Below are 27,857 nucleotides of genomic sequence, written 5' to 3' on the forward strand. Positions count from 1 at the left end.
TGAAGAGACTGTCTTTTCTCCATTATATATTCTTGCCTCCTTTGTTGTAGATTAATTGACCATAGGTGCATGGGTTTATTTCTGGGCTTTCTATCCTGTTCCACTGACCTATATTTCTGTTTTTGTGCCAGCACCATACTGTTTTGATGACTGTAGCTTTGTAGTATAGTCTGAGGTCAGGGAGCCTGATTCCTCCAGCCCCATTTTTCTTTCTCAAGATTGCTTTGGCTATTCAGGGTATTTGGTGTTTCCATACAAATTTAAAAGTTTTTTTTTTCCAGTTCTGTGAAAAATGCCATTGGTAATTTGATAGGAATTGCATTGAATCTGTAGATTGCTTGGAGTAGTATAGTCATTTTCACAATATTGATTCTTCCAATCCAGGAACATGGTATATCTCTCCATCTGTTTATATCATCTTTAATTTCTTTCATCAGTGTCTTATAGTTTCTGCATACAAGTCTTTTGTCTCCCTAGGTAGGTTTATTCCTAGGTATTTTATTCTTTTTGTTGCAGTTGTAAATGGGAGTGTTTCCTTAATTTCTCTTTCAGATTTTTCATCATTAGTGTATAGGAATGCAAGAGATTTCTGTGCATTAATTTTGTATCCTGCTACTTTACCAAATTCATTGATTAGCTCTAGTAGTTTTCTGGTGGCATCTTTAGGATTTTCTCTATATAGTATCATGTCATCTGCACACAGTGACAGCTTTACTTCCTAGTCCATCATTTTGCATATGTTACCTGGATTGTTTTTATTTAGTTAGGTTTTTGTTTGTTTGTTTATTTTGGCTGCTCCAGGTCTTAGTTGTGGCATGCAGGATCTTCATTGAGACATGCAGAACCTTTAGTTGCAGCACACAGACTTCTTCGTTGTGGTCTTCGTACTTCTTAGTTGCAGCATGCATGCAGGATCTAGTTCCCTGACCAGAGATCAAACCCAGGCCCCCTGCATTGCAAGTGTGGAGTCTTATCCACTGGACCACCAGGAAAGTCCCTGAATTTTTCTTTTTAAAGATATATTTATTTATTTATTTATTTACTATTTTATTTTTGGTTGCGTTGGGTCTTAGTTGTGTTACACGGGATCTTCATTGAGGCATGTAGGATCTTTCTTTGTGGCACACAGGCTTCTCTCTAGTTGCGGCGTGCAGGTTTTCTCTTCTCTAGTTGTGGCATTCAGGCTCCAGGGCATGTGGGCTCTGTAGTTGTGGCACACAGGGTGAGAGCACGTGGGCTCTGTAGTTTGTGACATGTGGGCTCTCTCACTGAGGTGCGTGAGCTCAGTAGTTTTGGCATGTGGGCTTAGTTGCCCCACAGCATGTGGGATCTTAGTTCCCTGACCAGGGATCGAACCCACATCCCCTGCAATGTAAGGTGGATTGTTTACCACTGGACCCCCAGGGAAGTCCCCCTTGGATTGTTTTTTAAACAGCTTTATTGAGACATGTTACACATACTACACAATTCACCAAATTGTATGTATGTATAAGTTAAATGTGTATAATTTAATGGTTTTTAAAGTGTATAATTCAACAGTTTTTAGTGTATTTACAGATGTATGCAACCATCACCACAGTCCACTTTAGAACACTGTCGTCACCTCCAAAAGACACTTCATACCTTTTAGCTATCACCCCTATCTTCCCCATTAACCCACCCACCCACCCCCAGATTTAAGCTAATCAACTTTCTCTCCCTATATATTTCCCTACTCTGGATATTTCATATAAATGGAATCATGCAATATGTAGTCTTTGTGACTGGCTTCTTTCACTTAGCACAGTGTTTTTCCTCATCCTTTTGCACCAGGCTCTGTAGAAGGTGTAAAGTACCAAGAAGATAAGTGGGAGTGGGGAGCAGCAAGGGTGCAGAGTGGAGCAGGTAGACCCTTGGACTGGTCCAAAATTGGAGTTACACTCAACAGCCACAACATGAGGGTAAGGAGGTAGCAATTTAGATGTTGGCAAGTGAATAGTAGAAATGAACGTTCCCAGGACCCAGGCACCAACATAGATAAGGAGAAAGGAGAGTGGTTAAAAGATTGAAGTTCGGAATGAGATGGAAGACCAGATGCAGTGGGAGTAACAAAATGAGTGACTAGGAAGGAGAAGAGGTTGTCATCAGAATGGCTGCTTGAATTTAAGATTTTTGGCATGGAATGGTTTCAGTGATGACAGTGTCTAAGAAGTCGCCATGGGAAGAGAGTCTGGAGGTGTTGGAAGAGGTGACCCATAGATACAGATGTCACCCAGGGTCGATAGCAAGACTTGGAGCAGGAAACAAAGTCCCCATGCCAAGTAGCAATGTCTTCAGTGAGCAAGGAGTGGTAGGAAGGCAGATGACACTGATTAGAAGTATTTCAGATGGAATAAGCCCCATGAAGTTTAGATTTTGACAAGAAGGCTGAAAGATCATGGTCTAGAAGCACCAAAGGGGAGTGGGGGTGCTCATTGACCTTACCTCCCAAACCTGAGATACATGGAGAAGCAGCTTCTCAAGGGGACAGGGAGGCTCTGGTTATGGCAGGAGGTGGAGGTAAAGGGGTTTCAGTGGGGAAAGCAAAGTCCTTTCAGCAAACGGTGTTGGAACAAGTGGATAGCTACATGCAAAAGAATGAAATTGGAACTTTACCTAACACCAGATGCAAAAAATAAGTCAATGGATCAATGATGTAAATGTAAGAGCCAAGACTGTAAAACTCTTAGAAGAAAACATAGGAGTTAAGTTTCATAACACTGGCTTTGGCAACGATTTTTTGCATATGACCACAAAAGCATGGAGAACAAAAGAAAAAATAGATAAATTGGACTTCATCAAATTTAAAAACTTTGTGTATCAAAGTACACTATAAAGAAAAGAAAAAGACAACCCACAGAATGGGAGAAAATATTTACAAATCAAATATCCAACGAGGGTCCACAGTTCTGATACCAGTTCTAATGTGTGAGTTTTTCCCCCACACCAAGCAATTCTCTGACACCATCTGGGTATCCTACAGTTCAACTCAATTCTGACGCTACTTACCTGAAGGTAGCATCAGCTCTCACAGGTTAAAGGCTCAGTTCTACAAGACTTGGCCCCAACTTCTGGTGCCAATCAAAATCCAGGTTGTCACCTGGGCTTCTGACCTACAGGGTATAGGTTAGAAGTTCCAATGACCCCTTCTTGGGTTTAATTAATTTGCTAGGGCGGCTCACAAAACTCAGAGAAACATTTTACTTACTAGATTACAAGTTTATCACAAAAGGATATAACTCAGGAACAGCCTCACATACAAGAGATGTGTAGTGTGAGGTACGCAGGAAGGGGCGTGGAGGTTCCATGCTCTCTGGGTGTGCCACTTTCCCCAAATCTCCACAAGTTTACCAACCCAGAAGCTCTCTGAATCCCATCCTTTTGGGTTTTCATGGACGTTTCATAATATAGATATGATCGATTAAATTATTGGCCACTGGTGATTGATTCAATCTCCAGCCCCTCTCTCCTCCGTGGAGGTGAAGGGGTGGGAGGAACTGAAAGTTCCAACCCTCCAATCACGTGTTTGGTTCCCCTGGCAACCAGCTTAGGTGCTTTCCAAAAGTCACCTCATTAACATAAACTCAGGGGCGGTTAAAAGGTGTTTGCTATAAATATCAAAACACTTTTATCAGTGTCTAACATCCAGAATATATAAAGAACCCATATTACACAATAAGAAGACAACCAATTTTTTAAATGGGCAAAGGATTTGAAAGGACATTTCTCTAAAGAAGATATACAAAGAGCCAAAAGTTCATGAAAAGATGTTCCACGTCATTAATCGTTATTAAAATGCAAATCAAAATGACATAAAATACCACTTCATGCTCACTAGGCTGGCTATAATTAAAAAAGAAACAGTAAGCACTACTGAGGATGTGGAGAAATTAGAACCCTCACTGCTGGCAGGAATGTAAAATGTAACGGCCACATTGGAAAACAGACTGGCAGTTCCTCAAACTGTTAAACATGGAATTATCATATGACCCAACAATTCTACTCCTAGGCATAACCGGAGAGAATTGAAAATATAGGTTCACAAGCAAAACAAAGCAAAATGTACACAAATGTTTTTAAAGGCATTACTAGTAATAGCCAAAAAGTGGACACAACCCAAATGTCTATCAACTGAGTGGATAAATAAAATGTCGTATATCCATACAGTGGAAGATTATTCAGCCATAAAAAGGAATGAAGTACTGATACATGATACAACATGATGGACCTTAAAAACACTATGCTAAAGTGAAAGAAGCCAGTCACAAAAGAACACATATAGTATAATTCCATCTATATGAAATGTCCAGAATAAGCACATCTACAAAGATAGAAAGATTTAGTGGTTCCCAGGTTCTGGGGGAGGAAGGAATGGGCAGCAACTGCTAATGAGTTATTTGGGCTCCTTTGGGGTGAAGAAAATGTTCTGGAATTAGTGATGACGGTTGCACATCCTTTAGTAATTTTTGTACTAAAACCCACTGAATTGTACACGTTAAAGGAGTGAATTTTATGGTATGTGAATTATATTTCAATTTTTTTTTAATGAGGGATGAAAGAAAAGAATGAGGGGGAATTTGGTCCCTGCAGTACAGCGATTCCTGAAGGCATAAATGGAAAGGTTGAGGAGAGAGGGAAAGCATGAGAGTCGGCGTCTGGGTAGAGAAAGGAGGTGACACTTGGGCAGTGATGGGGGGTGTCAGGCACAGGAGGCCTGGAGGGATGGGAGGGGGGTAAAGTGTTCCAGGAGCACTGGTCCAGTAGATCCAGGTGTCTGGAAGGAGCAGGACATCTCAGGAAGCCAACCGATTTGGCCTTATTGATGGTGTTGGGAGGTGGTCTCAGCCCAGGTGACTGAAGGGGAGAAGGCAGCTTCAGGGATGGGCACCAAGGGGTCTGGAGATGGTGCCTCTAGAGTGAAGCAATTGAGCAAAACAGGCTGGTGATGGAAATGGGGAGCTGTGCTCCCCAGGCTTGAATGTGGCTCTCCAATCTTGGACTCTGAGTTCAAAGCCAAGTCCTGTAACTCCCCAAGGAAAGGATCAGATTCAAAAACACCAAGAACCGCTGCATTCTGTCAGATCTCTCCGTACAAAAACAAGCCAAAAAAAGTTAGATAAATAAGCAAAAGGGATCCAGGGCCCGAGGCCAACCTGAGTGGTTAGCTTCCTTCTGATATTTATAGAGAGTTAGGAGCTATTAAGTGAAATGAGGACGATCAGAAACAGAAGTGGCAAGTTTGTCAGGCATTCAAACAAGAATTTATTTAGCATCTAGGCCCACCAGGGAAAGCTAGACACAGACTAGGTACTGCCTCTGAGAAGCTTGTAGGCTGGGGGATGGGGAGACTATAAGCAAATCACTAAGTAAATAACTACAAAACTATTTTACAAACATATAAGAACAATAAGAAAAGGAGTAAATTGCTCTGATTCTGCATAACGGGAATCTAACGGAGTCTCGGTGTCAGAGCAAGTTTCTCTGTAGAAATGACCCTTCGGGATCCCCCAGGATGGACTGGGAAGTGAGGGCGGAGCATAGGAAGGCCCTGGGGCAGGAAATAGTTTGAGGACAGGCGGAGAGTAGAGAGACGTGGCTAGAGAGGCAGGAAGAGCCAGATCTTGCAGGGCATTGTGGGACACCTGGAGGATTTGGGACTTTATTCCAAGAACAAAGGGCATAGAGGGGGAGTAAGTGGAGGCACAGTGGAGCTGCAAGAGGGGGCAGTAGAGCAAAATGGTTAAGGAGCATGGAGTCAGCCAGCGAGGGTTCAAATCCCAGGTTGGCCACTTACTACCCATGTGACCCAGGTCAGCTAACCTCTCTGTGCCTCAGTCTTCCCCTCTGTAAAATGGGATCATAAGAGTACCTACCTCAGAAAATCATCATCATGAGGATTCAGTACTAAAAGCCTGGTGCTCACTGAGTAGGGAGGAATTGCTGACGTGAGTGGGCTCCACAGGAACAAGCCTGCACCGTGGACTGGCCCCCACCTCCCGACAGCCATTCGTCACTGGGGCTAAGAGCTGTTGGCACCCATGAAAGTTCTGGCATCTCTAGTGGCTGCCACTTTGAAGACGGGAGTCTCTTGGCCTTGGATGACCATTCTGGCACCATCACCCTCTGGCTCCAGCTGTCCTGTGAGCTCCATGAGGACAGGGACCATGGTCAGCCCATGCCTGGGGACCAGCCCAGGGCTCAGCACATAGGAGGTGCTCCTACCTGCTGGTGAGATGGATTGTGTGGGAATGAATGAAGGGATGGATGGATCTGTGGAAGAATATTTACACTATCCATTAATTATTAAGCATTCTCTATGTGCCAGGCACCTTACTAAGTGCCTTACATAATTCATTTCATTTTATTTTCACAACCGTCTTGTGGGGAGGCTGCTAGGAGACACTCTCCAGTAGGGGAGATCTTGGGAAGGGTCTATGGAGGAGCCCTAGTCATACTTCAGGGAGTCTGATTATTGAGAAATGTGTTTCATTTGTAACCTCAAGGAAAGGCTTTTTGCTGGAAGTTGGGATCCTGGAAGCAGGAATTCAAGCGGAAAGCAAACTCAGCTGAAAACGGTTTCTCTAAAGATCTAGCTGCATAGACTGCAGAGCTACGATCTCATCTTCCTTAGCCAAGCGCAAGGGCAACGGGATCACTTGTTTTTGAAGGATGAATGTGGTGTGTTCTAGAGAGGCATGGGGCCCTCCAGCCCTGTGTAGGAGCTCAGAGCAGAACCCAGGAGTCCTCAGTCCCCCCCATCCATCCCCCCAAGGTGGGAGAACCGTCTTTGATCTCCCCCCATCGCGCCCACTCCCACCCGCTCTGGATCCAGTCAGAGCTCCACACACTCCTGCCTCCTGCTGGCCTGTTCCGTAGGGAATGCAGGCCGCCCTGCGGTCCCAGCCAACTGGTTCGGGGTGCACCCCCTCCTCCCAGCACAGCGCTGTGCACGCGGCCCCCTTCCCGAGCAGCCCTGCTGGCCTTCTTCTCCAGGGACTATTATTTTGGGAGAGTGCTGAGTTCAGCACCACGGCAAGCTGTAGCGGGACGCGCCCTTCTGTCCTCAGCTGGCCCTCCGGAGCTGGCCCGGGGCCCGGCGGCTCTACCCCTCGTGCAGCAGCCCTTCCTACACGGGGTCACCGCGTCCAACCACGGCCACCGTCCGACAGCCCCAAGGTTGTCAAGACAGGTGGCAGAGGAGCTGTGGGTGGGAGAAGCAGAGCTGTGCAAGGGGCACAGCCCAGTCTCACTCCTGCTCCTAGAAAACCCAGCAAGTTGGGGCCCTCATCAGCACCCCCAGAACCCGAAGCCGGGGGTCACCAGCCTCCCAGGGTTTGCCTTAAAGCCAAAGGAGTGGGCTGGCCCTCAGCCAACTGACCGCGCACGGGGCAACTTGGGTGTGTGTGTGGTGTGTGTGCAGGACGAGGGCCTCGCAGGAGGCTTGTGTAAACCCTCCTGCTCTGCAGCCTGCTCTGTGCCCTGGCAGCAGGACAGAGTGACGGCACGGCCCTGCTCTCGTGGAGGCGGGGCCTCGGCCACGACTGTCAGTTGAGTCCAGCTGGGAGGAGGCCCAGGGCCGCCCAAGATACTTGTGTCCGGTGGCGGATTAGCTGCCGGAGCCCAGGCTGCGCCCACCTTTCTCCCTGCTGAGCAGAGGGCTCTGTCCCACCAGGTGGGCCCCCAGGGTTGGGGGCTGCAGAGTGGGAAGGGCGCCCCCTGCAGAGGGCCAGCAGCACTACGGGCTCCTTCCATTCCAGGTGCCCAAGAGCTGGACCATGAGGCTGGCCGTGGCAGCCCTGCTCCTGGGCCTCACGATGATGGCCACCGGAGACGAGGGGAACAAGGACCCGTGCGTGTACGAAGCCCTGCCTGACAACGACGCTGTCCTCTGCAAGTAAGGCTGGGCGGCCCCCCTACCCCAGAGGGCAGAGGGAGGAGGGCTCCGGGAACCGAGGGCCACTGCCTCACAAGGCGGCCTCTGTGGACAGGCAGAGCATGAGTCAGCTCTGGGGCCACCCGGCTGGAGGACAACACCCAGGGAAGGACTTTGAGACGGGCCCGGGCCGTCCGTCCAGACGGCGGTTCTTCCAGGATCGGGAGGGCACACGGACCTGGCCGGCTCCCCCTGGGGCCTCCACACCGGAGGGGCCCTGTGGGGCTGGCCTCACCCTCCCTGCTGGGAGCCCAAGAGAGACCATCCCTGCCTACAGCCTTGAAGGCTCCTTCCCCCCAACAAAGTGGCATTTTAAAGAAAAGTGGCATTTGACACACGGTGTGTGATGGTACCCTCCCCGTGAGAGGTGGTTGTTTGCTTTTCTCTAACAAGGCCCCGGGAATGTCAGGACAGGCAGGAGTGTGGCCACTGGACGTCGTTCAAAGAAGAGGCTGGGCGTGGGAGGCTGGCTGTGTTCCTTCCAACGGTGCAAGCTTCTCCTCCTCTGCGTCAGAAGTCAGCTCTCTCCTCACCCACTGTGGGTCAGAAAAGCCAGTCTTCATTGTCCTGGAGACATGGGCCATCCTGAGGGCTGCCCAGGCCACGTTGCTGCCAACACCCTCTGCCAGCCTGGTGGCCGAGGACACTGGCATCCCACTGAGGCCATCAGAGGTCAGAGCGGCTCAAGGACTCTCACTTCTTATTCTGTCTCCTTGAGTACATTTGAATTCTTACAGACATGACTTTTAGAAAGAAAAATGTTTTCCCTTAAAAAGTTAGATAGGGCTTCCCTGGTGGCGCAGTGGTTGAGAGTCCGCCTGCTGATGCAGGGGACGCGGGTTCGTGCCCCAGTCTGGGAAGGTCCCACATGCCGCGGAGCGGCTGGGCCCGTGAGCCATGGCCGCTGAGCCTGCGCATCCGGAGCCTGTGCTCCGAAACGGGAGAGGCCGCAACAGTGAGAGGCCCGTGTACCACAAAAAAAAAAAAAAAAAGTTAGATAGTTGAATTCCCCCCCCCCCAAAAAAATAGACACTGATTTTGTTCCTATCAATACATTTTTTAACTCTGGTGAAACAGTCCTGGGTGCAGTTTTGTGTGGGGCAGGAGGGAACGGCTGCTCCTGCCATGTGGGCACCCATGCTCTGGGTGCTCTGCTGAGTGGGACCTTCCCGCGGGTGGACAGGCCTTTCCCTCTGGCAGGCAAGTCAAGCCCCGCAAGCTGGGGATGACAGCAGGCCCAGGGCAAGGCCAGGCCGGGCTATGATCACAGCCCCATACAGAGCGCCTCTGTATGTTCACTGTGGAACACGTAGAACGTGATCACATGTGTACGGTCACTGGAGGAGACCAGCTTGCACCCCAACTGCCCCAGGCTCGGCCCTGCAGACACCCACACACTCGCACCCTGGTGGCCTGTGTACTGTGGCACATGCGGGAGCTCTGGGGCACCTGCTACCTGCCAGGAGTTCTGCTGGTGATTTTAAATCTTTGACTTATTTCATTGTTAACATAACCCACCAAGTAGGTGTTATCATCCCCATTTTGAAGATGAGGAATCCCCAGAGATTAAATATCTTGCCCACAGTGCTCACACACCTGACAAGTGGCAGAGCTAGGATTCAGCCCCCCTCGTCTGACTACACGCATGCTCTTTCCCCACCCACCTTTAGCTGCTGGCCTTCCTCCAGGGCCCAGAGCATCTCAAGTAAAGGGGAGCTCTCTCAGTCTATCTGGGCTGCCATAACACAATGCCACAGACTGGGTGGCTTATGAAGGACAAAAAATTATTTCCCAGCGCTCTGGAGGTTGAGAAGTCCAAGATCAAGTTACCAGCAGATTCTGTGTCCGGTGAGAACCTGCTTCCTGACTCATAGATGGCCATCTTCTTGCTGTTTCCCACAGAGTGGAAGGGGTGAGAGAGCTCTCTGGGGACTCTTTTATAAGGGTGCTAATCCCATTCATGAGGGTTCCACCCTCATGACCTAAGCACCTCCCAATGGCCCCACTTCCTAATTCCATCTCACGGGGGGCTGGGATTTCAACATAATGATTTTTCAGTCCATTGCAGGAGTCATTCTCAGGACTTCTTAGAAGACACCAGCAGATCCCCAGTTTGAGAAACATGGACTTACAGCACTAAGCCTGCATGCTAGGACGATGGCTTTTGATTGTAAATCGTCATTGCACGAGGGAAGCTTTTGTTTGTAAAAGGTCACCACTGAATGAGAACACATCAAGGACATGTCAGACCCCAGAGGAGAGATCAGTATGCTGGAGCCCCCTCCCCAAGAGCCCTGCTCAGCGCAGGCTTCTGACTCCACCGAGAGCCTGCCCCCAGAAAAGCACCTCCTTTCACGGGTATTGTTAGAGTCTAATAGGGAATTCTTGAAGTTAGGACTCGATACCTAAAGGTATTAATCTATAAGGGAGGAATTTTTTGTGCTGTGACAAGCAGTGGGGAAACATTGTTAAGAGAAAAGTTCTCCCAGAATAATACCTAACCCACTCCTGAGAAAGCCAGACTAGACTGGCAAAAACTCGGAGAGTCAGAACCCTAGGCTCGGTCTCAGAAGTGAAAGAACCATAGTCGTCCAACCCTGACCTCTCCCTGCTGCCTCCGCACTGGTGGCCTCAGTGGACTCTCCCAGGGACCAGGACCTGCCTCCCAAAGCCCTCTCTTCTGTGCTGAAAAGCTTCCCCCTCAGAGGGAACACCTTTATGTCAAGGCGGGGGCTGCCTTTCTTTCACTTCACCCCATTCTAACTAGTTTTGCCCCCAGCCACTGCACAGAACAAGTCTAGTCTCTGGAGGGTCCTTCAGCTGTTTGGACACAGATGTCATGCCCCCCGCCTTCACCCGTTGCTCTTTCCTCTCTGGGCATCCACCTCCCATCCTTCAGTTCCTCCTTAGGGGCTTTGTTCTGGGCCCCCGCTTTTGAGAAGAGTCAGTTGGAGACAGACCCACACTGAGAACCATGCAGCAGAGGGTGGGTTGCCCCCCGAGCCCCCAGGCGCCTCTGTGAAGGCTACCTTCCCTCCATGGGCCTTTTGGTCTCCCTCGCTTTGGGGCAGGTGGGATTCGGAGCTTTTTTCATACCTGATCTGGTTCTTACAATGCTGAAGGGACTTCTGTGACCATCCAGTCCCAGGGAAGTGCAGACGAGACCATGCAGCCCTTCTCTATTGCCTACGGCACAATACCCCAAACCTAGCAGCAGCACACGTTTATCGCCTCGGTTTCTCTGCGCATGGCCCAGCTGGGCACCTCTGGCCCAGGCTCTCAGGAGCCTGCAGTCCAGCTGTTGTCTGGGGCTGCAGTCTCATCTGAAGGATGTGACTTGCAGGCAACATGTGGGCTTCCATCCCTGGGCAGGCAGCGCTCCGTGGGTATGACGGGGACCTGGGGGGGACAGACCTCACTCCTGGTCCCCTGGCATGTACCCTGTGAAGGCACTCCCTGGGGCTTTAGGCCCACTCACCAAATGTCAACTCGGTGATTTTGCTTAACTGTTTTAACATTTGCAGCAGTTCTACTGGGATCAAAAGAGGAGGCACTTTTGTTCCCTGGGGAAGGCCCCCTCTGGTCCTCAGTTTCCCTCCTCCCCACCACTTGCCTCTCCCAGTTCCGGGCTGTGGGCTGAATCTCCATCTCTCTGCCAGTAGAGGGTCCCCTCTCTGAGCCTCGGATCTTGATAGCTGCAGTGGCAGGGAACTGTGGCAGAAACAACCCAAAAATTCCTTAAAATGCTGCCGTGATGAGAAATGAAAATCCATCCTCTAAAACTTCTTTAAAAGCTATTAAAACTATGCCATTGGAAAGGCACTACTGTAAACTTGCAAGGAGTTAAACTGGCTTCAGTGAATAGTCCTGCTTCAAGGGGCCTGAGTCCTGGCCTTGGGGGTGCCGGTCTGAGGAGGCATCCTGTGTCTGCAGACTTGGGCTACCTCTGCCCAAGGCAGGACCTCAGGATCCACTGGAAGGGGTGGGATGGTGGGAGGGGGAATGTGGGACTCTCCAGCGGGAAGTGATCCCTGTACTTCTCCCGGGTCCTGACCTCGGGAGCTCCCCTCCAGATCTACTCCCCCAGTGACATTCTCAGGGGTGCCCTTCAGGCATCACCCCCAGCAGGAAACGTGGCCAGCTCCGGGTGACCACTGTGGAGCTGGTCTGCCATGCTGGGCTTTTGGAAAGGCTGAGTGAATCATCTTAACCAAATGACCCCAGGCCTTGGTGATAAAACGTGACAGTAGGATAGGGAAGAAGGGCAAGCAAAAAAAAGAAAAAAAAAGTTGACACAGAGGTGTTTTTCCTGTATCTGTTTGAAAGCCTGGTTTCCATCCCTGAGTTTCAAATACAAGTGAGCCCTTAAGTCTAACCCTGGTGAAGGTGTGGGATCAGCCTGCACGGCAAGCCCAGTTCTCAGGGCACTTGTGCAGTTCAGAGCTTCTCAGGGAGAAAGTAGATAAATGGATGCATACCACAGACTTAGGGACTAGATATTTTCCCCCCTGAGAGATATTTGCATTTTGAAAGCACAGTGAATGGCAGATTGAGAGCCTAGGGTAGGGGCAATGCATCACCCAAAGAAGTGGGTGATTTAATTACTGGTGGGATTTGCAGGTGTGGAGAGGGTCTTGATTAGTTAGGGGCCAGAGAAGTCTGTGCCCATGAAGAAGCCTGTGCTAACTGGCTAAACCTTTCTTTATGTAATAAGAACATTCCAGAAAAGCAATGTGAATATATTGTTCTTATACGCCCAGTCCTACTTTAAAGACACTGACCAGGTTTGCCTCTGGATGTATATATTTTTTGAGAAGTAAACACTGACAGTAACGAATACTTTCTGAACCCTGATAACCTGCCAGGCTCCGTTGTAAACACGAATCACCATTTTACTCCTCTTAGCGAACCTACAAATAGGTATCCTTAGTGTCCCCATTTTACAGGTAGAGAAACTGAGTCACAAGTGGTCAAGTAACTCAGGCTACACAGGTCAGACTGAAGCCTTACGCACCCCGGGCTCCCCTAAGATCCTGACATGGGCCAACCACCTCCCTCTCTCCATAGGGGCCTTAAGGTTTTCTACCCAGAGTTGGGGAACCTCGGCTGCATGGTTGTTCCGGAATGCAACAACTACAGACAGAAGATCACCTACTGGACCGAGCCGATCGTCAAGTTCCCTGGGGCCTTGGACGTGAGTGAGCCAGCCTGGCTGGATGGGAGGGTCATGGGTCTCGAGTTCCCTCTGGGTTTGCTCATCTGGGTGACATGAAGCCACGTGCAGAGCCAGCTGGGTTGGCTTTGGTGGTACCAGATGGCCGTTGCCATAAGCACGTGCCTTCTTTAGAGCAGCCCCGCCGCCTTGGAGGAGGGTGGGGTGGGTAGGAGGGCTGCGGGCGGGAGCTTTGGTGGGGCTCAGGGGCCGCTCCGCCGGGGCCTCTCCCTCTCCTGGGCCCCTGAGCCTGGCTCCTCAGTCAACGTGGCGACCAGCCAGGGTGTGCTTTGGAGTCGGCAGAGAGAAGGAGGAGAGAGGGGCTCGTGGGGACTTGCTTCTCAGGGTGCAGAGTGGCTGGGCTTTCAGAGCGATCTGAATGGGGAGGGACCTGGCTCTTAACGGGCAGCGCCTCTCACATAGGTTAAGCAAGCAGAGGTCAGTGCCCTTGACTCTTGGGCATCGCAATATGACAGTTACTCAGAAGTTTGCCCCGAGGGGTAGGAAATAAAAAATAGAAACATTTTAAGAATTGTCAATAACTATTCCTTTTGCTGGGAAATGATTGGCACCATCTTGTTCTGGAAGCTTCCCTGGGCTTGGGGATGCGATAAACCTGGGGAAGGGCGCTGGGGAGTGGGAAACGGGGCTGCAGCTGCTGGGGAAGCTGCTCCAGTGTCCTGGTCAATGTCTCTTTCTTCCTTGACTCTAGGCTGAGCCCCCATAGTGTCAGGGGTGGAGGGTGACTTTGTCTGCGTGTTTTAGTCAGAGGTGCCAGTGTCAACCTAGGCACAAGGACTGTGATGTGTCCAGGACTCAGGCCACAAAGGCGTGGAGACAGAAGGGTCATGGTCAGGATGTGACCACATGCGCACTGCGGTCAGCCTCCTGGTCCCCTCTGTTCACCGTGGCAGGGAGAGTCCACAGAGGGCTCCTCCCTTCTGTCGGTCCAGCCTGGGGGCTGTCAACACAGGTATACCTAGATAACAGGTTCTAGGGTGGGGAGCTGCACAGACTACTAGGAAGCAGAGGGGAAGATTTTTCTTTCTTCTTCTTTTTTTTTTCTCTGGCAGCACCTCAGGGCTTGCAGGATCTTGTTTCTCCGACCAGGGATCAAACCCGGGGCCCCAGCAGTGAGAGTGCTGAGTCCTAACCTCTGGACTGCCAGGGAATTCCCGAGATTTTTCTTTCTTTAACTGCCTTTCACTATCAGGGAACAAATAAGTGGCGATATGTCTCAATTTATGAGGCTGAGAACATGAAGAACATGAATAGCCTTTGACAGGCTATTGTGTTTGTCACCGTGACAAACATCCTTTCCTCTGGGAGGCTAAGAAAGCAAGTCATGAAGACGCCTTCTGGGTGTCCTCTCCCTCCATCCTCCCAAGCCTGGCACACATGCACACGCATGCACATGCATGTGCACACACGCATACGTCAGCCCTCCCCACCGGAAACCCTTGGGCTGGGTCACACCCCTGGACGGGCAGGACAAGCAGAGGAAACGTAAGCCTCGGTGATTGTAACTCAGGACAGGAGCAGGGCAGGAGCCTAATCCTCTAGGGAAGAGTATAACGCCGTCCCATGGGACAAGACTCTCACCTTCACCCTTAATTCACTTGTTCTTAAGGAGTGAAGAGTTTGGACCAAATACTTTCACAGTCCAGTGACTGTCCCGAGAGGGAGTCTAAGGCAAGAGCTCCATCCCATGTGCTATTGCTACAGATGTCCACTAGATGGCAGTGTAGACTTTCCTGAGTACCTGGTGCCCTTAGGAGGGGCACGTTTAAAGCCCGTTTGGGAAGCTTTTGCATTTGATCCAGTCTAGGTGGTACTGATTGTCCTGGGGTACGGACACAAAACGCAGAGAAGATATCACCCCCTCCAGATCCTGAAATCTCCTATCCTGTCTCAGCTCAGAGGTGGGGCAGGGGAGAAAATCGGGAGATTGATGAAGGATGCAGAGCTGAGGTTAAGAAATCCAAGGAGGGCAGAGATTTCACAAAGGACGGCTTGGTCAGAGTGGTGGAAAGAAAGAAAAAGTAGTATTCTACTGCTATAGAACTAAAGTTTATGGAAATTTGCCCTTTGAGAAGGCAGGTTCAGCTAGAGTATCAAAAGCTTCCATTTATCGTGTGGTACTTACTCTTTATGTTGGAGACTATTCATGTGTCGTTTCATTTAATGTGCTCGTCAAGTTAAGTATTTCTTTAGTCAAGACTGTTAGTAGCAAGTGACAAAAATCAACTCAAACTGGCTTGTGCCAAAAAAGAGGGAAGGTGTTACTGGTTCACAAACTGAAAGCTCCAGGGAATACTTCAGGCATGGCTGGATCCAGGTGCTCAAACGACGTCACCAGGAATCTATCTGTCCCTTTTCTCTACTTTTTTTCTGTGCTCGTTTTTTATGTAAATAGACTCTTTCCTTTGGTGCCAAAGATGACCTCATCATCTTCAGAGTTATGTTTTACTAGTTTATGAACCCACTGGCAATAGATTGGCCCCATCCAACCATTAAAGGTCCCAAGACTTGTCCTGTTTGGATTACATGACCGTCCCTGACCCAAACAGTGATGCTGGGCAGTCCCACTTAATCTACAAGGGCTGAGAGCAGAAGAGGATGGTTCCCCCAAAGGAGAATCGAGGTGCAGGTTATCAGAAGGGGGAAAGGATGTTGGATAGGAAAAACAAGAGAAGGTGCAGGGCCCCTCAAAAGTGGGGGCGGGGGAGCCTGAGTCCTTAGTAACAGAGACGAAAATGAAGGCATTTCCTCTGGGACAGGGCCTGATGGAAAAAGCAAGAGGTTGGTGACTGGCTATGTGGAGACAGTGCCTCGCTTCAAAGGGGATTAAAACAATGCCACCAAAGCAGCAGCTGCCAGTGGACATGCTCAGGGAGCCCCCCCACCGAGCAAGCCCCGAAGCCCTGGAAGGAGGGGCCCAGAGGTCAGGGGACAGCGTCTCTGTGCCCAGCAGGGGTCTTCCTGCCTGCACACCATTGCTCAGGCCACTTCCCCAGACTTGGACCCTGTACTCTGGGATACCCTGCCCCTACCAAGATGCTTTCTCCTCCAAGAAGCCTTCCCTGACTGCCTCCCTCTGGGTCCCACCCCCATCTCAGTCAGGTCTCTTCTTTCTCCAAGCGTTTTTCCCCTACCCTCCAAACCCAGTGTTTACTTGCCTCTGTCTTGTATTGCTTATTCATATCTCCCATAGCGTCAACCAGTTTATAAGCTCTAGGAAAGCAAGACCATGTGTTGTATTTCTTTGAACCACCCACAGTCCCTACCAGCATCGCAGACCCCGCGTTGGCTGACTGGGTGGCCAGGTGGCCGAATGAATGAATGAAGGAGTGCATGAACGGCAGGTGGACGGACGCCTTCTGGAGGGGGAGCTCTGAGGTGTGTGAGCCCGGTGGTTTGCACTTTAAGCTGCCGGGTGTGCTGGCGCCTCTGCAGAACGCCGGGTCAGCACTAGTCTCTCCTCCGCCAGGGTGGATGGGGTCTGGGGTGGATAGGAGGAAGCAGAGAGAGAAGAGGAAGTCAGGTGGGCTCCCGAGAAGGCAGAGTAGTGCAGGACAGTGTGGATGGTCCTGGTGCCGACAGCCGCTGAGGGCTGAGAGAGGTGCTGAGGTAAGAGGAAGCTTTCCTCCCCTGGTGCTGTGACAAACATTAAGAGGCAGACGTCTCGAAATGCATCCCTTCTCAAGCCAGTGAAGACTGAAAGGCCCTCCAGAAGCTTCTTAACTGGGGCTTAGTCTTCACCTTGAATTTAACCCGCTGGAATCCTTTTGAAGGGAAGAAATTGCCGTTACGTGGGGAACGTGCATTGCATTAGAAGGAAGGAACGCAGACCACAGCTGTCCTTCCTGCGGTCCCTTGGCTTTCCAGTCAGACTCGGCTCAGCCCTATTCTCCTCCCCAGAAAGCTGGTGACCCCGAGTGTCCTCCTCCCGGGCCGGGCAGGCACGTCCCCATGTCACCCTGGGCCTGCAGCATCTCTGTGGCTGCCTTTTGGGGACCACCTCCCTGCCCTTGGCAGCCCAAGGTAGAGACACAAGTTTGGGCACAAATCTTCTAGAGCCCTGGAAATGTGGAGACGTCCACGTGTGGTAGGGTCACAGACGCTCCTCGATGAAAGAGACCTCGGAGCTCCCCGGCCCACCTCCCATCCTTCTTTTTACGCACAGAGAGAAAAATGGGAGCTGCTGCCGTCATGAAGTAGTTAGCAGAGGCAGGACACGGGGTGCCGACACGCGGGGTAGTTCTGGTCAGAGCAGCCCCTGACGGGTGAGGCAGGCCCACCCGGCTCGTTCAGGAAAAGATGCCGAGAGGGAGCGTGCACACGTGCCGGGGCAGCTAAATGCATTTGCTCCTGGGACAGCCGCCGGCGCGCAATTTGGTGCTGGGGATGTGAAATGATTCACTAGCAAATACAGATGGAACACACAGGCACCCTCTTAGTGCTGGAGATTCAAAGATAAAGGGCACCGTCACGGAGCTCCCAAGTCTAAGGTGGGGAGACAGACAGGTGGACGGATAGCGGGGACGCGGTGTCAGTGCTTCAGGACAGGAACCTCAGGTACCACGAGGGCCAGGAGCGGCCTCCAGGAGGGGGTGACCCCAAGCTGACCTGTGCTGGTGACTCGGCAGGGGATAGACAGGGGAGCAGGGTTGGCCAGGTGTGGGATGAGGCTCCAAAGAGGGCAGGACCATGCTCTGAGGGGCCACAGATGCTGGTTCGTGGGCCCTGGCGTGGAGTCTGAATTTTATCGTGAAGCCAGACTGGGGAAGGGGCGTCACCGTTCGATTTTTAGGCTGGTGGATGTGATCGGATTAGCAATTCAGGAAGGTCACTTGGGTAGGTCACTGAGGTGCAGGTGGGAGGATGGAAGAAAGGTGAGGCTGGAGTCAGGGAGAGCACCTGCTGAAACAGAAGGGCAATGGCATGGACCGGGGCCTGAGCTTGAGGGTGTAAAGGAGGTCGAATCCATGGAGCTTGGTGACTGTGGAGGAACGGGAATTGCAGGGAAGGAGAGAGTTGGGATGACCCTTGGGTTTCTGCGACAGGCAGGTGGGTGGCTAAGGGTTAAGCTGAGCATGTAATTCATCCACTGAAACGACGTTTTTGAGAGTGAACGGGGAGGTGCTGTTAATAATCGGGACGAAGGGTGTGATTGGGCACTCTCCCTAATACTGGTGCTGTCCCCAAGCAAGGGACACAGGAGAAGGCCTGTATCTATAGGGACCACGGGCAGCGGAAGCAGCTTTGCATCCCTGAATCTGAGGCCCCTACGTGCACCCAGTACGCGGATCAACTGTCTGATGCTGGGAAGAAAAGACAGGGCTGGAGGCCTAGCTTTGGCATCCAGGGGTTGGGGGTGGGGGGTGGATTCTTCAAGGTAGCCAGGCTCCTTGGGGAGAAGATACGGAGAGGCCAGAATCGGCCAGCCCACAGAGGTCAGGTCAGAGAGGCAAGGGAGAGGCTGCTGCAGGGCTGGGCTGGGGAAGAGCCGTCGGATTTGCCAAATTCCCTGGCGCTACTCTCGAGCGAGGGGGAGAGGAGTTTCAGGACAGTGAGCCTGGGAAAAAGGTAAAGTCAGGACACGGTAAGGAGTTTACTGGCGGGGGTTCACCAACGTGCTAGTGAGGCTTTAGGGAAGAACTGATGAGGTGTAACTGTAACCCAGTGCCTGGCAGTGGACAGGAGCGTAATAAATGGTACAGGTTGTCATATGATAAGAGGCTGCTTTGTAGTCTGAAGGGCAAAAGACACAGAAGAAGGGTTTGGGCTTCTGGAGGCTCTGGAAGGAGCCAGTGCGGTGGTACCAGAGACAGGGGCTGACAGGTGGAGCCAGGCCAGGAAGGCAGGTGAGGAGAGCACCCCGCACCCAGGCAAGGACGCATGCGTGGAAGAGAGCCCGCTCCCATGTCATTTTAACCTTCCTGCTCGGTCAAAGGCTGCTAAAATCACCCAGCTGTGTCCCACCCCAGCCCAGGCCAGTCCACCATCTGTTATGGGAGCACCTCCAGCCACAACAGGACCAGGCAGGAGAGGAGCGACGCTTATCACCACCTCTAGCCTTTGCAGACAGATTTTGAGGCCATAGAGAAACTTCCCATGCAGGATTTCACAGTCCTCCTAGCAACGTTGGGAGCTAGGCAAAGTAGGGATTATCCCCACAACTACAGGATGGGGGACGCTGCCCAAGGTCAAGGTCACGCTCACCCAAGCTGGGGAGTGGAAGAACCAGCCCTAGATGGCAGGTTTCCTGCCTTCCAGTTTCGCTGCTCTTTCACCTGCGAAATGTTGCCTCTCAAATTTACCCCAGCTCCTGGAGAATTGGCCCCGATGTCCAGACTTGGGGTGTCATGCATATATCCGTTCCCTGGTGCAGATCCTGTCCCTCTACCGGACACTGTCACAGGAGCCAGGGACACACACAAAAAACAAATCCCCACCCCGCCCACGAAGGGCATCTCGTAGTGGTGAGAATGCGAGTCGCTGTCATTGTTGAGAGGATGACGGGAGAAGCGCTTGTGTGGCTAATGTTTTGCTCCCGGGTGCCTTCGTGAGGGAGCTTCCTGGCCTTGATGTTCAGTTCCAGTCCTCTGTATCCCCCGCCACCTTTCCTGTCGTTATACCCTCTGCTCCAGGGTTTACAGAACCTCTGGCCAGACCTTTCAATAAAGCCACCTGTTCCCAGTCTGCAGGGATGTTCCTCAGAGCACAGGCGAAAAGGGCGTTTGTTCAGTAATTGTTCGGTGATGTCGGCTGAGAGCTTCCAGTCCAGTGCTGGGGAAATGGGTTCCAGATGTTTTTCAGATCAAATCATGTTTCTTTGAAAAAACTTTGTGGGCTGTTCCACCAAGGGGGCAGATGGGGCCTGAAAGGCAAGTCCAGCAGGTTTGCATCCTGGTTTAAAGAAAAAAGGTCATTCAGCCGGTGTGTGTTTTGGAGGGGTGGAGCGGGGATTGCCGTATGACTGGGGTCTGTCCCCGGCGGTCTGCTGGGAACGTGAGCAGAGGCTTCTTGGATTTTAAGTAGCTGCCTGGCCTCGGTCGGAGCCGTTTAGAGGAACAAACACTTGAACTTTGAATGCTGCAGCGACTTCTTTTTTTTTTTTTTTAACAATTTGATTGATTGATTGGTTGGCTGTGTTAGGTCTTCGTTGCGGTGCGCGGGCTTCTCATTGTGGTGGCTTCTCTTGTTGCGGAGCGCGGGCTCTACAGCACGCAGGCTTCAGTAGATGCCGTGCGCGAGCTCATTAGTTGTGGCTCATGGGCTTAGTTGCTCTGCGGCATACGGCATCTTCCCGGACCAGGGCTCGAACCCACGTCCCCTGCATTGGCAGGCGGATTCTTAACCACTGCGCCACCAGGGAAGCCCTGCAGCGACTTCTTGCCTCCTCTGGCTGGAGTTCTGGGAAAGCCTGTGAGGAATTTTAAATGAGTAATAATGTCCTTTATTGTTTGTTAACACTTGAGGACTTGGGGGTGAGGGGGGAGAGGAGGAGGTGGGGAGGGCCTCTGCTGGCAGAGCAGCTGCTGGGCCAAGGTACCCACTGCAGTCTGAGCCCTCCTGGGGGCCAGGGCTGGGGGCCGGCGGGGCGGTTGTCATGCCTTCTGGACTTTGAGGGTCTCTCTCCATCACCAGGGAACTCCTGACGCCCCGCCAGCACGCAGCTTTTTTTAGAGCCCATCTGGCCGCTAACCATGACCACATGGGACTGGCAGAGTGAGCGTGGTTGTCTCTGCTTTACAGATGCAGAAACAACAGCTCAAGGGAAATTATATGTCTGTTTCATTTTTAATACTTTATTTTTTAGAGCAGTTTTAGGTTCACAGCAAAAGTGAGTGGAAATTACAGAGACTTCCCCCAGAAAGCCTCGCCTACTCTCAACATCCCCTGTCAGAGTGGTACCTTTGTTACAACTGATGAACCTATGCTGATACATCATAATCACCCAACGTCCATAGTTTACATTAGGGTTCATTCTTGGTATTGGACATTCTATGGGTTGGACAAATGTATAACAACAAGTATCAATTACAGCATCATATAGAGTGTTTTCACTGCCCTAAACATCCCCCGTGCTCTGCCTCTTCATCCCACCCTCTTCCCTAACCCCTGGTAACCACTGACCTTTTTATTGTCTGCCTATTCCAGAATGTCATGTAGTTGGAATCACACAGTATGTAGGCTTTGGGGATTAATAGCCTAGGCTACCACCTGGGGCTCCAGTTCTAGCACCTTCTTCACCGTGCAAGGTTTGGTAACGCTGTCTATCTTTCCCCAAGCCAGTGGCCAGTTGTCCTGTGGCTTAGCTCCCTCCTGGGAATTCTGCTTTTCTTAACTGGACGCTTAGGAGTGGACAGAACCCACCTACGCCTGCCCGTGGTGTCAATTTCAGCGTTCTCACCACTTGTTTTCTTGTCTGTCTCTCCAGCTGCAAGGTAAACTCCCTGTGGGCAGAGACCTTTGTATGCTTGAGAGACAGGCAAGAAAAATAGGCAACTCCCTGGGCATGAGATTCGTGCTCCCATGTGGAGCTAAGTGCAGGGTGCTGGGGGCAGGGTTGTCTCTCAGTAACAAGGATGTGTTACAATTTTCAAAGCCCCTTCCCTGTCCTGAAGGTCCTTATCTCTGATCAGTCCTGAGAGGTGGGCCAGGCAGGGGTCTCTGCCCACGATGGGGAGCCCGAGGCCTCGTTTGCGTATCATCACAACCTTGTGGACATCGGTTTGCTCTAACACACAGAGATGTTAAGTGATGAGACCAGAGCTCGGATGCTCTGGCCCCTATACCGTGCTCTTTCCCATGCCCCCTCCATCCCGATGGTCCCGAGTATATAGTCCGTCTTGACATTTACTGACCGTCTTCCACGCAGCCAGACTGTGTGCTAAGTGCTTTAGGGACATTATCGCACTAAAACCTTACAACTACCAGCACAGTGGGGATGATTACCTTCATTTTACAGGTCAGGAAACTGAGGCCCAGAAAGATTCCATAGCTCATGAGCAGCAGAGTCAGGATTTTAACCCAGGTCTGTGTGGGCTCCAAAGCTCGTGCCCTGACCATACCACAGCACCGCCACTTAAGCGGTAGAGGGCAACCTGCGGTGCACCCCAAATGGCCTGAGCTGTTTCCCGACTGCCGCCAGGCTCCAGGTCCAGGAAGAAGCCAGTTCCTAAACCAACACAGGGAAGAAGTGGGTTGTGGAGTTCCTCTTGTTCATCAGCCCTCATGGGCAGATGGAGACCCAGCAATGTCAAGTGACTTAGCAAAGGGACGGATTGGGGGGAGGGCGTGCAGAAGTGTGAACAAATCAGGGCCCGTTTCCTCCCCACCTGCAGGTCTGTACCACTAATCCAAGATAAAGTCAGGAGAATCCATCGGACGTTCTAATTCCCAGGCCTGAGTTCTGCTGGCCACGTCGGGAATGCAGAGATCCTTGACGCGCCCTTAGAGGCAGGCGACGCCCAGAGGGCCAGGAGGGAGCAGGGCCAGGCCCGGCTGGTAGGCGTGGCTCTCCAGGCCCAGCTGGTTGGAAGGCGATGGCCTCCTCTACCTCCTGGAGCTGCAATTGCAAGAGTCGACACCAGGGGGAGATAGGCAACCGTCATCCTGCCCCGTCCGGGTGAGCGGGCTGGGTGGCCAGGGTCTCGGGCACAGGCAGGCGATGGCCAGGGCTGTGGGACGGTGGAGACCTGCCTGGTAATGGAGAAACAGAGGGTCCCTGACTTGGGTTGAGTGTGCACGCCTCTGCACCCCTTGCTCACCGATCCTTTGCCAGCTGGCTGTGGAAATGCCCTTCTATTCAAATACAAATATGCCTGGACTGGAATTCCTTAGACTAGGGGCCATGAACTTGAAATGCCCTCAGGGGCCAGGCCCCTACTGAGGTGGGTGAAACAGCTGCTTAGAAGGCAAGGAGGAGGGCAGAGGCAGACCTGCACACAGAGGATGCCCCTCACATCCCACCTGGTAGTAAAAAGTTGTTTTAAATTGTGTTGGTGGCCCTCTGTTCATCCCGTTTTGCTTGCCTACAGACTTGACCTGCAGAGTAGGAAGAGTCTGGCGGGACTGGAAGCTGCTGGGCGTGGGAGCTGACTCACTGGTTCACAGACGCTCGGAGCCCCGAGGGCTGGTATGAGAAGCAGCCAGGGCTCTGGCTTTGCACAGACCTTGTCTTACATCCTAGTTGATTGCTCATAACGCCGTGACCTTGAGCAAGTTACTTCTTCCCTCTGAGATTCCTTTTCCTCACCTTAAAATGGGTGTAAGATCCCTTTCTGGTAATATGAGCGATCCGTCATCAATCCTAAGCTTCCCTATTTATTTATTTATTTATTTTTGGCTGCGTTGGGTCTTCGTTGCTGCGCACCGGCTTTCTCTAGTTGCGGCAAGCGGGGGCTACTCTTCGTTGTGGTGCACGGGCTCTAGGCACACGGGCTTCGGTAGCTGTGGCTCGCGGGCTCTAGAGCACAGGCTCAGTAGTTGTGGCGCACGGGCTTAGTTGCTCCGCGGCATGTGGGATCTTCCCGGACCGAGGCTCGAACCCATGTCCCCTGCATTGGCAGGCGGATTCTTCACCACTGTGCCACCAGGGAAGTTCCAATCCTAAACTTTCTTGGCCCATCAGCAGCATTTGGTCTAGCTGGTCTCCTCCTCCTCGTGGTTTCTGGGACCCACACACTCCAGATCTGCCTTCTCCGTTTCTAGTTCTTCACTTCTTGGTCCCCTCTGCTGGGTTCTCCTCCCGCCAGCTTCTCCATGCAGGATACCCCAGGCCTCAGGGTTTGGTCTTCTTGTCATCTTTATCTACACTTTCCCCCTCTGTGGTCTCATCCAGTGTCACGACTGTAAATGTCATCTGTATGTATGCTGTCCTACTCACATGGCCACCGGGGTGACTGATGGACACGCTCACAGGCAACACGTCCAACCCCAGTGCCCAGTCTCTACCCTCCCACAAACCCGCACCGTCTGCCGTCTTCCCCATCTCGGCAAAGCGCTGCCCCGGCCTCCCAGCTGTGTCGGCCAGACATCCTGGCGTCATCAGCGACTGCTCCTTCTCTCCCACCGTACATCCAACCCGCCAGGGAACGCTCTTGTCTTCGCTTTCAGAATCTATCCGGTGGCCGACCACTTCTCTCCTCCACTGTTAACACCCTGGCCAGAGCCACCTCCTTCTACCTGGATTATTGCAACAGCCTCGTAACTGGTCTCCAACCCACCACACCTGCCCCAAATGCCCAGCGTACCCTCAACAGAGCAACCAGAGCGAGCCTTTACATCTCCAGTTCAGATCAGTTCACTCCTCTGCTCAAAATCCTTCCATTTCTCCTTAGGTCACCAGAGTGAGAGCCAAAGAGCTCACAGTGGCTTACAAGACCCCATATGACCTGGCCCATTGTCACCCCTCTGACCTCGATCCTGTCATTTTTGCTTTGCTCACTGGCTCCAGCCTCCTGGCATCCCATCTGCCTTTTTTTTTTTTTAATGAATTTATTTTTTTTATTTATTTAATTTTGGCTGCGTTGGGTCTTCATTGCTGCGCACAGGCTTTCTCTAGTTGCAGCGAGTGGGGGCTGCTCTTCATTGCTGTGCTCAGGCTTCTCTTGTTGTGAAGCATGGGCTCTCGGCGCGTGGGCTTCAGTAGTTGTGGCACACGGTCTCAGTAGTTGTGGCACACGGGCTCAGTAGTTGTGGCTTGCGGGCTTAGTTGCTCCGCGGCATGTGGGATCTTCCCGGACCAGGACTCAAACCTGTGTCCCCTGCCTTGGCAGGCGGATTCTTAACCACTGCGCCACCAGGGAAGCCCCTCCTCCTTGACCACAGCAGCTATGCTTGAGGGCCTCTGCATGGTGGTTCCCTCTGCTGGAGTCTGTCCTCCCCTCACATAGTCATGGCGCACATCCTCACCTCCTTCCAGCTCTGCTTAAATGTCATCTTCTCAAGGAGGCCTTCCCAACCCCGGCCCTGGTACCCCGAGCCTCCTTATCCCTCTCTACTTCTTTCCATCGTATTTATCACCTTCTAAGCTACACACAGTTTCTTTAGTCATTATGTTTATGTGTTTGTTTTGCCTATTCCTGCCTCCACCCCACAGCTGGATATAAGCTCCGTGGGGGCAAGAATCTTTGGTTTATTTGCTGATGTATCCCAAGCACTAGAACAGTCTCTACCACATAGTAGACACTTAATAAATACTTGTTGAATGAAGATTATTGAATGATGATTACGAGAGGACACGTATGTAAAGGCTGTCGGTGCCAACACAGGAAGCATTCAGTAAAGGATGATGGTGATGGTGGTGGTGGTAGTTATAATAATCTTCTCCAACGCCCAGGTGACTAGTGCATCCTGCAACGTGAAAGCTGAGGCAGGGCAGTGACTAGAAGACATGGAATACAAGGCAGAGGGTTGTGAGGTGTTTTTAGGGGTTTAAGGAGAGATAACAGAGAGCGGGAGATGGGAGGGAAATATTTTATCCCTCGTTGGAAAGGAATAGACCACCATGGCTGGACACAGCGGTATGCAGAGACTAGACCCTAGTAAACCTGTGGAATGAATGAATAAATCCCTTGCCTTGTCAGCACATGCAGAGATGACTTTAGTAAGTGGGCAAACAGCCCTGGCAAAAAGTTTTGGGTGCTGAATTGAAATAGGGACAATGGAAGGAAGGCAGTTATCTCCTGAGGCTGGACAGAGGGGGGGCAGTCTGCAGCAGCATCTTCCCAGATGGCGTCCAAAGTTAACCACCCTCTGCTTGGGATCACAGCATCCTGCCTGGTACTCACTGACTCTTGGGGCCCTTTGGGTGATTGGACTGAAGAGAAGGTCCACATCTCTGGGGAGCTGAAGTCCCAGGTTCCCTCTCCCCCACCCCCACCCCCTGTACCTCTTCTTCATGCAAACCTGGTATTTGGTGAAATGCAATGCCAGCAAGACTGCCTTTAGTTCTTGCAAGTAGAGTGATGGTTAATTTCAGGTTGGAATCTACTCCCTTGATTTCTAACGTGCTAAGGATGAAGCTGCTCGCCAGCTCTCCATGCATCTGGCACCCCCCATCCTCCACCTCCCCATCTAAGATGGGAAACAAAGCCACGTGAGGTGTACCTTTTTCAGTGTGTAATCGTGAAACAGCTATTTCCTCCTCCCTGTTCATTTCTCCCATTCACTAGCAAAAACCAGGACTCCATGGAAAGGTGCCTGCAAGGCTGAGATCTCCTGAAAGGCAGGAGCAGCAGGTCAATTCCTGCATCTCCCTGGCAACCATCTCTAACCTGGCCCTGCAGACTCCAGCCTCAGGACCATTAGACAAGAAAATGCGGAACCACACCTGTATAAGAAATCCAGGCGTTTTAGAGCAGTCAGTGTGAAATCAAAACCACAGAGCCATAAAATGGCTAGAAAAGCAACATACAGATAAATATTTATCGGATTTCAGGTTAGAGAAGGTCTGCCTGGGCATAAAAATCTAAAGATAAAGTCATAAAGGAAAAGAAGGGTGGATGTGAGTTACAACAATATTTGAAACTTCTGCACTTTAAAAAATGCCATAAACAAAATAAAAATCCAACGACAAACTGAGAGAACATATGTGCCATAAATATGACAAAGGATTATTATCTTTATGCATAAAGAGCTCTTATAAATCAATAATAAGAAGATGAATACCGCATAGAAAAAGGAGGCAAAGGATGTTAATGGGTGATTATAGACAGAAGAAAGTTCATTAAAAATGTGAGGGGAGGGCTTCCCTGGTGGCGCAGTGGTTGAGAGTCCGCCTGCCGATGCAGGGGACACGGGTTCGTGCCCCGGTCCGGGAAGATCCCACATGCCGCGGAGCGGCTGGGCCCGTGAGCCGTGGCCGCTGAGCCCGCGCGTCCAGAGCCTGTGTTCCGCAACAGGAGAGGTCACAACAGTAAGAGGCCCGCGTACCGCAAAAAAAAAATAATAATAATAATTTTTTTTTTAAAAAGTGAGGGGAAAGCTTAATTCCATTTATAATTCAAAGAAATGTAATTTTTTAAATGGTATAGACTTTATTTAAAACCTACCAAATTTGAACTTTGGATTTTTTTTTTTAAGGAGAGTATACATTACAGGAAGACGTATAAATTGCCCCAACCTTTCTGGAGGGGATTTAATAATGCATATTAGAATTATTTACATATTCATCGCGTTTGAACAATAATTTTAGTTCTATGAATTTATTCTAATCTGATTAATGAGACACACACAAATTGATGTAAAAGGATGTTCATTGTAGTGTTATTGAAAATAGTGAAAGAAAAAAGGAAAATCATCTAAAAAGCTCAACAATAGATTGGTTGAATAGAATATGTTCTATCCATGTGAAAAAATACCATGTAGCTATTAAAAATCATGTTCTCAGGGAATATTTAAGGCTATTGGAAAGTCTTACAATATGTTTTTAAGTGAAAGAAACCAAATGATAAAACAGTAATTTCACTATAGTCCCAATTTTCAAAAATTATATCTTTTTATGCATGCATGCAAAAAAAAAAAAAAAAAAAAACTAGACGCATGAAGCATACATCAAAATGTTAACATTGGATTGCTCCGAGTGGTGGGATTAAGGGTAATTTTTATTTTCTCCTTTACACTTGTCTGTAATTTCCATATGTTCTCCAGTGAATGTGTATTACTGTAATAATAACAGAA

General features: G+C 50.8%; 1 protein-coding gene across 2 annotated transcripts in view; it reads left to right on the plus strand.

Moving 5' to 3' along the window:
• Nucleotides 1-7,552: 7,552 nt before the first annotated feature.
• PEBP4 (phosphatidylethanolamine binding protein 4) overlaps nucleotides 7,553-27,857 on the plus strand; it is a 213,738-nt gene continuing 193,433 nt past the window's right edge. Inside the window, exons 1-3 of one of the 2 annotated variants that reach the window (XM_073805836.1) lie at nucleotides 7,553-7,690; nucleotides 7,776-7,912; nucleotides 13,019-13,145. In XM_073805836.1, coding sequence (XP_073661937.1) covers nucleotides 7,794-7,912; nucleotides 13,019-13,145 — 246 coding nt within the window. In that variant the 5' untranslated portion in view covers nucleotides 7,553-7,690; nucleotides 7,776-7,793. Of the gene's footprint in view, nucleotides 7,913-13,018; nucleotides 13,146-27,857 lie in introns of both variants that reach the window. The other variant, XM_033857669.2, reaches the window with a different exon arrangement.

This window comes from Tursiops truncatus, chromosome 6 (genome assembly GCF_011762595.2).
Source record: "Tursiops truncatus isolate mTurTru1 chromosome 6, mTurTru1.mat.Y, whole genome shotgun sequence".
Taxonomy (NCBI): Eukaryota; Metazoa; Chordata; class Mammalia; order Artiodactyla; family Delphinidae; genus Tursiops; species Tursiops truncatus.